The 11,381-nt window shown below is 33.5% G+C and overlaps 1 protein-coding gene across 1 annotated transcript in view; it reads left to right on the top strand.

The window, feature by feature from the left end:
- LOC131955580 (uncharacterized) overlaps positions 1-4,693 on the top strand; it is an 18,630-nt gene extending 13,937 nt beyond the window's left edge. Inside the window, exons 6-9 of the mRNA XM_059319750.1 lie at positions 1,633-1,758; positions 1,940-2,077; positions 3,098-3,257; positions 4,108-4,693. Of these exons, the coding sequence (XP_059175733.1) occupies positions 1,633-1,758; positions 1,940-2,077; positions 3,098-3,257; positions 4,108-4,111 (428 nt within the window). The 3' untranslated portion in view covers positions 4,112-4,693. The remainder of the gene's footprint in view (positions 1-1,632; positions 1,759-1,939; positions 2,078-3,097; positions 3,258-4,107) is intronic.
- Positions 4,694-11,381: the final 6,688 nt, after the last annotated feature.

Genomic DNA, 11,381 nt, shown 5'->3' on the forward strand with positions numbered 1-11,381 from the left:
GGAAATTGCGCTTAAATTGTCACTAGACTTTTTATTAACTTGTTTTATTAACGTAGGCGCCATAGTGTTCGCAGGGGGCCCGGGGAGCTTCGGGTCTACGGGGATCCGACGGTTGCGCCTGTTAAAGTTTTAACGCTAACTTTAGTAGTACCCCTTACCCGCCATGCAGAGTGCCACGTGCTAACATAGCCGCTCTGGAACTCTTGGCGCCAAATTGTGTACTGGCAAAAATCGCACCCTCGCAGGCGTAACCCATATCAAATTTTCATTATTTTGTTCACAGAAACCTTCTCGAGAGTATTCTCATCAACTCCCTAGTTTCATGGCACACGGATGAAAGGAGTCGAATCGCACCTGACTTCTATTTTTTATATACCGTATAAAGAGAAAAATCACACCCTCCTAGGGCTCCGACCTTTCGAAATTAAAAACATATTTTTTTGCATAACACTTCTCTGTAGTGTTCTAATCAACCCACCAAAGTTTGATGGCGATCGGATGAACGGCGAGAAACAGCAATTGACTTTTATTTTTATATATCGCATATAGAGAAAAAATGATACTTATTAGATGACTATAAGTTAAAACGGAATTTGTTTTAAATTCCTGCGTATCCACGGACAACCGTGGCACTTGCAAGTCGGGACAAAAAAAATCGTTTCCGTTTTCCTTTTATGGATTCAACACAATTTATATTTGTGTAATTAGATATCTTTTCAGAAAGGTTAGTGCATGATTGGTATTTTACAAAGTTCAGCTGTATCTCGTGTTCAAAACGTGCTTGGAATAATATTTTATAATATTGTTTTATTGAGCGAACGTTTGACCTAATCAAAGGTCAAAAGTCAAGATATTTTAAAAGTTTCCTTTTGTAATTAAAATGTTGTGCCTCTTAATGTAGATAAACTTTCTAGCTAAGTTTAAGGGCAGGGACATTGTTTTTTAACTTAGTCGAATACAATGAGCGGTTAAAACATCGAATTTTAAACATCATAAATTTTAAGCTTGCTTTTATTTTTGTGTTTTATACAACATCGAATGTATTTCACTCAGTAAGTTCTTTTGAAACCAGCATTCAACCTTCTTTGTTATTTCTATGTCTATTAAATGGTGTCCATTATGAGAGCAGGATGCTAAAATTTCTAAAATAATACATTTTATAGCCGATTGAAATATGTGAACTGACTTTTATTAAAACGTTTATTGTATGATTTAATAAAAAATTCCAATAACATTTTTGCTTTCATTTGTGATGGCCATAAGGGGAATAAAATGATTGCTTTGATACTTTATTTCATACTAGGAAATTTGTCCTTTGAACCGTAATATAATGTTTCATTTAGAAGTATTTTGATTTACTTATCAGAATAAGAGTTTTCGTGAACTGCTAATAATTGTATCTGGAGTGTAAAAATTGAAATTACATCTAATTATATATATTAATACAATGTTTTATTAAAGACGGAAAAAGAAAACTTAATTTTTATTTTCTTAAAGTAAAATCATTCTTATCGATAATTATATTTGTTCTTTTTAAATTCAAACCAACCACGGGGTTTCCTTCGAATTTTTAGGTTAAAATGACCAAAAAACTTTGACAGTTTAACGATTTTCCCATTTCCTTTTTTGCAGATCCAAACACAATATCGAAAACTGATCCAACAACATCTTTAACATCCATGACAACGGCTGCACCAATTAGCTTTACCACAGAGGGAAATGTGTTTAAGCCGGGGAACATTTCCAAGAACACATTGGGTAAATCTTTTTAAGCAGCATGATAACAAAACACTGGTAACCTATCAATTTGCAAGCTTGTTTTGAATGAACACATCTTTGTATGATGAAAATAACATCTGGCGTGAAAAATTAAGTTGGTAAGAACAAGATCTTAAAACCACATCTTTCTGTTTCTAGAAATTTGAAAACTGATTTACAGATCCAACCACAACATCTAAAACTGAACCAACAACATCTGTGACATCCATGTCAACGACGGCAATACTTAGCTTTACCACAGAGGGAAATGTGTCTAAGACTGGGAATATTTCTAAGGACCATAGCAATCGGATCAAAGGTGAAGTAATGCATCAAATACAAACAATTCCATATATATATAGATGATAAATTGTATCAAATTCTTAATGCATTTCAGAAATCGGAAATGCGAGCTTCCCGTTCCCAGAAACAGCTCAATAGATGATAAAAATATTATGCGATATATTGTCTAACTAACTTCAACTATACTAATCTTCTCATATTCTCAAGAAAGTATAATAAATTACAATTTTCTTTTACCTAAAACACGAAGTTGGCATACACCTGCGAATATAATATTAGAGTTATATGTAAAATTGCACCCATCTAATCGAATCAAGGTATAAATTATCGGTGTTTTAGATACCGGAAAAAGTAAAATACCATTTCCGAATATCAAAATTCACTGAAAGTTGTGTCTAAAAAATACTCAAGTTTTCATGTTCACGCAGAAAATGAGTAAAGTTGTAATTCCGGTTTCTATAAATTGTTTATAGAATCTAATCGAATCAAGGTATAAATTATCGGTGTTTTAGATACCGGAAAAAGTAAAATACCATTTCCGAATATCAAAATTCACTGAAAGTTGTGTCTAAAAAATACTCAAGTTTTCATGTTCACGCAGAAAATGAGTAAAGTTGTTATTCCGGTTTCTATAAATTGTTAAAAAATTGCGATAGAAACCTGCGAGTACAAAAGTTATATATTAAATCTCGCACAACTATCTGATTAATAAAATACATATCTGAAATTTGGTTAATCTAACTGTACCGGTAAAGTTATCTTTTCACAAATAGACAGACTTAGAGACAACTGAAAATTTACGTTTTCTGACAAGAGAAGGTGTAGTCACTCAGAACACTTGTTAAACTGTAAAACAGCTTACGTCAGGTTGTATGATAGTGCAAAAAAGCCTTAAAAAATACCTAAAAAACCCTAAACATAATTAAAGTTACGAGACGCTGAATAAGAAAAAACATGTAAAATGGAAAGTGTTTTCATCCTATTCATATCTGTAATTTTTTATGTTTAAAAATTCATTCGAGTTTTTGTCTTTCAGATAAGATGTATTCGTTTGGACTAGCTGAATGGATTGGCATTGGGATCGGTGTATGTGTTGTGGTCACGTTATCAGTGCTTGCAGTTGTGCTTGTTATAAAGCTCCGATGTAAAACAGTAACTCAGTGGGAATCTGGAAGCAGACAGCCAGAACCAAAACAGTAAAATATTTTCGCATGAAATAAATTATACTAATCCTATAGTAACTATATTAGATACAGAATTTTTTACAATATTTTTTTTTATATTTGAGAACAGAAAAAAAGCAAAACAAATGAAACATCAAACTGAGCAGAATAATATATATATATATATATATATATATATATATATATATATATATATATATATATATATATATATATATATATATATATATATATAATTAAAGTGTCTGTTATGGACTTAGATCATTGTCATTTAGCCATGTCTATTGAGTATTGGTCACGGGATCATGGTCAGTGAGGCAATTATATTAAACAATTTTTACAGAGTTATGGCCACTGTTCAGTAAGGTATGGTCAACTAGAGCATGTTAACTAGTCTCTAGCTCATGGTCATAGTCATTAGGACATGAATATTCCGACATGGATGATAAGTCAAAGTCATTTTCCAAAATCCATTGAGGCATGGACACTAGATCGAAACTATTGGATCATAGACTGCATCCGGGAAGATGACATATTAAGGTCATATACATATTATGGTCAGTTGCATTTAGGCAGTGACATATAGGCAGCGAGCCATGAGTTATTATAAATGTGTCATGATCTTTGGGCCATTGCCGACTGCGCTGTGGTCATAAGAGTATGAATATTGGGACATGTTGATTCATTTGTCATTGTATCATAACCATTGATACATGCATACTTTATGAAAGTTAATGCGTCATAGACTTTGGGTCATGGACATTTATCAACACTATGTCATGGTGACGTACTGACTGATAGTTATTGCTATGTATGTTTTTATGATGTTGTATAAGAAAGAAAAGAAAAAATTCTTTTCCAGATGAAAACGCTGTTTATGAAAACATGAAACGGACCGACGCAAGGCGTGTTCAACTGGTTGAGCTAGATGAAACCAAACATTTGTATGCTGAATTTTTTGACAAATAGAGTGTTAGTAATAATTGTATCTAGTACTTGTTAATGTAAAAACAAACAAAAAATGTGTAATGCATGTTAGAGGAAAACAATATAGTTCATTCCACACTCACGTTTATTTCAAGCCTAAATGTTTTTATTTTTGTAAACCACAGGTATAACTACTTCAAAACTTATTTTTTTAAATGTGTAACTCAAAACGAATTATGTTTTCTTTCTTTAGTAATTTTCTATTGCTTATGAAAGTTTGGTTTGGAAATTATAAGGACATTATATCAAATAGCTTGTTGCGATTAATAACGTATTAAACATCGAAATGTCTATAAATCTTGTATAACATATTTTAGAAAAATCTCAACAGTAAGTGAGGCGGATTATTGTGATCAAGATTGACTCGTCCCTTAGGCTCTAGAAAGTGCACTTTTAAATAAACTCCTTATAAAAGATAATATATTTCCCAATATAATAATATCAATAGATATTTAAGTTAATAAATTATATGGTTCATAATTTGGGGTAGCATTTATAAGTTAATAAAAAATAATATTAAAATCAATATTGAAATTTAAAAACTTATTCATGCCTGATTAAACATAAGAAATTAAACAAATTCATGTTTGTTTGTACTTTATTTTATTTTCTTCTGTAAGTTCTAAAATCAATGACAGATAAATTTAAAAATTAAAAAGAGAAATGCTTGATAATTTAATTTCCCTTACTGATCTAAGAAAAGTTTTGACTTTTTTCCTTACAAAAAACATATTAAATGTGTAAATGTTTTCTCATTATGATTTTAATGTTACTCACATAAGAGATTTAAAATTTTTTTATTAAAAAGCATTTCATTCATATTTAATGTAATAAATGTGAATGTCAATAAAAATGAATTCTAATGTGTACAATACAAGTAAAAGTTATCGAGCGAGATAACCACAGCTGAACTATCAAATAAAACTAGTTCGTGTTTGTTCCCCTTTTGAAATAACATTTTTCTTTTTTCTCAGAAAAATGTGCAAACGAAAATATACGCAAACAAAATATGCGCAACGCAAAAAAGCGCAAACATATATATATATATATATATATATATATATATATATATATATATATATATATATATATATATATATATATATATATATATATACATATATATTTTAATTAAGAAAAAACAAACAAATGCCACCGCACTTTCTAAAAGGCATATATATTGCAAAAATGTTCCGATAATACTTACTAAAATGCTGTTTACCGAAGGTGTTTCGACCATTGGTGATTGACTCATTCGTTGTTTGACGGCAGGGAATTATTCTGGGAACCCTTAATGTGAGTCAGATGCCTAGGAGAGGTGGGTGGACGATCTTCTTACGTGAGTTTAAGATCCGAAATACAGACTTTCAGGTTAGCAGTCAAATGCTCTCTTTCATGACCACCCCATCCTATGAATAAAAACATTTTTTTTAAATAAAGGGATTAACCATTTTGACATTTAAAGACAAGAGTCGCTATATAGGTCACCTAAATTGTTCATAAAGATAATGGAAATTATAGAAAATAATCTTGAACTGTAAAATTTCGTCCACGCAACTTAAATAGTACTCACGTCATTGGTTTTTAAGAAACCGGAAGTAGAGAAAGTACAAAATTCCGGTTACTGGAAAAACTAATAGACTGCTAATTGGATATCATACTTTAACGGGACATTTTTTCTCACCTAACTGAAATGGTATTCAAGTTACCGTGTTTATTTACACACATACAGACACTGTCATGATAGCAAAACAATTTTTTTTTACCCAGAAAGGTGTAAAACGATGTATTGCACAATTTAAATACTTCCTCTATATTTCATATACGAGAAATAAAAAAAATGCTACAGTGAAATACAAATTTTAACAAAAGATTATTTACTATATAAACATAATCATACTTAATTAATGAACGGGATTTTAAATTCCGACTTTCCACGATATTTCCTGAACTTGTACTCGGAATCACATCTTACTGATGTAATCTATAATCCAAGTCCACGTGATCAGTCAATGCGAAATTTGTTTTAGCTATTAAATCTTACCTTCCGCGTTGTAAATTGTTGTTGATTGGATTCTTGCCAGCCTTCCAATTCTATCCCACAGTTATAAAAGAATGATGTTGTGCAAGATAGAGATCTTTTGTTTAATGCTTCGTCAAACAGCATAACGTAACTTTTCACTCTAGCCAAGGTCTTTGGTTAAAGTTATTTTAAGGACCTCGTTGGTGAACGTTCGTGTTTTAATAAATCGACTTACACACGACCTTTTGACAGCGCTGATAGCTCTATATAAAGTAATACAAGATTCACATTCTTCACGATAAACATTCGGCCTTCGTGATCACCATAAACGGATTTTACCACAATATTAATCAGTTTCGTAGCCAAGATCGTCTCAAGGGGGGGGGGGGGGGGGGTTCCAATTTTTACCCAAAGGACAAGCTTTCGATTTGCACCCCCCCCCCCCTCAAACTTTCGATTTGCGCCCCCCCCCCCCCCTCAAACTTTCGATTTGCACCCCCTCATACTTAATATATATATACCAAGGGGTCTATGGGGGGGGTCTAGCTGTATACATGTGCTTTGCTATGGTAAAATAGAAAAAAATAAACTTTTATCCATATCTCTCGTCACCGCGACCTACGTTTAAATATTGAATTTCAAATTAAAAAATGTTTTTTGCAGAACCCTTCCCAGTAGCGTTCTAACTAACTCCCCAAAGTTTCATGGCGATCGGATAAACGGTGTCAAACCGCAATCTACTTTTATTTTTATATACTGTATATTGAGAAAAAAACAAATCGAGCCCTGCCGGGTTGCCAGCCCTGCGAATTTGAAATTTGTTTTTCACAGAAACCTCACCAGGTGTATTCTCAACGACTTCCCAAAGTTTCATGGCGGTCTTATGACAGGTAAAGTAATTCATAGGCCTACATGCTTTATATATATATATATATATATATATATATATATATATATATATATATATATATATATATATATATATATATATATATATATATATATATATATATATATATGTTCTGTGAGATATGGTCAACGATGCATGGATCTTGAGTCATTCTCAATGGATAATGGTCGCTAGATCACGGTTACTATGTCATCGTCATTCAGTCATTGTTATTATTGTTATTATTATTCGGATATAGAATTCAAGTCATTTCACTTAACCACAACCATAAGGAGATATAAGGGACGAAGTGGGCTTGCGGTGCAGAGGCCTCGCGGTACAGAGCTAGACTGCTAACCCGTTAGTCTTGAGTTCGAATCCGGGTCCAAGTCAGTTGTTTTTTTTTCCAGTAATTTTGGTATTATTTACAAATGTTTAGTTTGACAGTAGGCCTACTTTATGATTTTATTTAAAACACTTTTTGTTTTAATTAATGGAATTTAGCTGTTAGCGTTTTATTGTATGGTGTATGTTTAGTGTTTCAGTTATTATGCAAGTTGAATGTAAATAAGTATACACCGAAATGCATTCGATTTTCGTTTATTTTTAATCTCGTAAATTTCTTCTATTTAGAATTGTCTTATTAATACGTTGACACCAATGTGTGTTCTCATTTCTAATTTTGTTTAAATATACCACCTTGCAAATGTTCTAAATAATATATAACAAGCGTTTTTTCTGTATAAAGTCGTGGCTTTGATGCCGTATTTGTGTAACGAACCGTGTTGCAGAGGAACGGCAGGTGAAGCGTCGTTATTATTAGAATCACGTGGAGGTGTACGTGTTGCTGTTCTTTTTAAAATCATAACTCCATGGCGCAATAAAAACACCGATTTTACATTACGAGCCAGTAGACCCAAACTCCCTTTTAGAAAAATAGGTCACGTGTTTTGACATTAATGTGGTTAAATCTGTCACCCATGTATTTGTTTTATGCATGTGTGTGTCTAATACTTTCATATACAATGCTATTTTTTTAAAAATATGTTTACTTAGTCTTTGGATTGTTTTTTTATTACGTTTATTATTATTCATGTAGTATATTTCAAAATAATAGTGCGTAAAAAAGTAAATAACATCCATATGACATTCAATTTTTAAAAAGTTAAATCGACTAAAAACTATCCTAAATACTATAAATATTTTACTTAGAGAACATTTTTTTCTCTGAAATTAATTACCCTTGATATGTTTTGTACTGATATCTTTTGTGCGTGCAATCAATTTTCCTTGAGATAATTTGTGAGATATTTTGATCCTTCTTTAGAGGTCATCCATAAATGACGTCACGCTTTTTTTGACGATTTTTACCTCCCCCCCCCTCCGTCATACGTCGTCACAAAAAGCCAGAACCCCACCCCCCAACATAACGTCACACTTCAGCCTACAACCCCCACCCCCCACCTCTCAGCATTGCTGTTGAATTTTTCTTAAAACATCGATATTTTTCCAAAATCTTGTCAGAACTCTGTAAATATAAAGTATGTTAGTCAATTCTTATTTCAATTTATTAAAACAGTTTTCTAAAACGCGAAATAACGGCTAAAACTCGTTTTCTATCATTGCTTTTTATGATGCAAAAGTGTGACGTCAAACAATCTGACCCCCCCCTTCATCACACACCGTCACAAAATTACCCACCCCCTCCCCCCTACAAGTGTGACGTCATTTATTTACGACATCTTATTAGAATGTTTACTTTTTTCTTTGAGTTATTTTTAGCACAAGGCGTCACTACGTCAGGTTTTACCGATGTGCGGTAGCTTAGGGTGCTCCCCCCCCCCACCTACAAAAATAGTTTGAACTGCGATGACAGTTTTAAACCCAAATGCCTTGAGCTTGGATCCCGGAATCGAATCAGAATAACATCCCTGATGGGCACCTGACTCACGTAAAAAAAAAACATAGGCCGCTGACCACACAATCCTCTTGTATGTCGAGGTGTTTCCAACAGATGAGCTCTACTTCATCTGAACCATGTGTCTTGAACATGAACGGGAAAAGATGATGATTATGATTTGATGATAGTTTGGTTAGAATATATCGAGTTTTGTTTCCCTGATCTATTCATATATTTAGGCCGAACACGCGCATCTTGGAACAAATGAACTACTTTAACTGCCCCATGTGTCTTGGACACCAACGAGGAAAAAAAATGATATTGCGCAATCTGCAACTTCTTGTTCATCAGTCAGTACACGACAGTGTTGAAAACTCCATTAAAAATTACCTTAAAAATGGCATTTAAAAAGTCGTGTATTACGTTGAGATATAGAAACGAAACCAGCTGAAGATGAACTGGAATTTTTTTTCTACTAAATAGACTTCAATACTTTTCATAGTGTACTAAAACTGAGATATAAAACTACAGCACAGCATAAATAATGCACTCCAACAAAACAAAATAGACAATGGAAAGTTTGTAATTAAAATTAGTAAAAATATATAATTGTAGCATTTAAGAAAAAGGACGCCATCCATTCTTTTCACCTTGAGAATCGTCAAGCTTGAAGGACTTCAACCATGCTCGCACATAAAAACAAGCGATCAACTCCTATTTCTTCCTGGTAAAAAATAAAACCTCTGGCAAACTTGGGCTACCTTGGGCGAAATCTGGCTTACCCGGTACAGGAAATTACTCTACAATAGCCTTGTGTGCTAAACCGGGGCGTTTTGAAGAACTTGGGCACAACATTTGTATTTAAAAGCATTGAATCGAATCTGCATTGAAATCACAAAACGCAACCATTAGCGGATAGAAAAAAATCTTGTTTTCTTGGCTTCTTATCTGCACTCTCATTTGTGGTAGATATTATAAACAAGCCGACCCGCGGCGTAACATACGCCGTTATTTAATTGTTTTATTTTCTACTTTTCTATAATTCATATTTTGTGAATTCGACACTACCAATGCAACGACTGAAATATTTGCTTTAAAACGCTATCAGTAGCCCTTGAAGGAAAATTATTCCCCCCTCTCTTCCCTTCTGAAAGCAGCCTCCCCTTAGTTACCTCCTCTTAGTTTCAAATCGTTTAAAAACTAAATTATCTGCCCCTAATAGCCGTCACTAATTTGACCTAGCTCTACGATTGTAAACACTTGGCGTGAACCACAGCTCACCAGACTAGTGGGGGGGGGGGGGTGGGGGTGGTAGCGATATGCCTGGAGAGTGAGGGAGCGGGCGACTCGGCGCGCGTACGTGGTGGTGCTGGTGTTGTCCCGCATGGTACCCACTTAGAGATGTGATAGGTAGATAAAGCACAACAATAAAGTAAGGAGGCAATCAGCGTGATTTGTTGCTTTTCAGAAACAAATTTTAAATATGAGTATGAAACCTCTTGAGACGGACGTGTATCGCAAAACGTGTATTTATACCGGCGAGGGTGCCGAGAATAGGTGCGTAGTTATCTTACCGTAAGTGTAAAAAGGCCTATTATTTGTTGCATAGTTAGGGTCAGTGCGAATGTAAAAGTATAACATAGATCATCTGTTGTGCTGACAAATCTTGACTGCATGGAAATGACCAGAGATTGTTGTTTTCGTGCAGTGTAAAAATAAATTTTTAGTCAATACAGAATAGATCAAAATGACATTTTTAGTATTGTGCTTTATTCGTGGACCAACGCCCTTAATTATTCAAGTCCTCTATAGAATCTCGGCGAAGACATTTTATTTCTATAGCCCAGCCACCCGCCCAGCTGGCTTCCTGTGAGGAAGTATTATGTGACCTGTTATACTCCGCAAACAAAAGAATACATTTTTTCCCTTAATCTAAACTTCTGATGGGGAAATCCTAAGATAGTTATTCAAGGAGAATTAAAAATAAAACGATTTTTCATCTTACAATAGACAGCCTTGCGCAATGTCTAAAATATAATTTTTAGTCTGTGAATTAAAAACTAATTATAGTAACATCTCGGTGAAGTTTATGGATCCCCAATGCAAAGATTCACCTTGGTGTCCTTATTTTGTTATTTTATGAATCATACAGAAAGGCTAAATTTAAAAAGGCGAACATCAACCAGCAGATAAATTCTACGTCATGTATTGTACTATTTCGCTACTGCTTGAAAGCAAATAATAATTTGAGGCCGTCCTTGTAGGAGGTGAGGTAGAGTATACCTGTATATTAAACACTGGTTTCTTTTAACAATTGTTCCTGTATAATTGTGCCAT

This window comes from Physella acuta, unplaced genomic scaffold (assembly GCF_028476545.2).
Source record: "Physella acuta isolate Inbredline_101_S28 unplaced genomic scaffold, ASM2847654v3 ptg001079l, whole genome shotgun sequence".
NCBI lineage: Eukaryota > Metazoa > Mollusca > Gastropoda > Physidae > Physella > Physella acuta.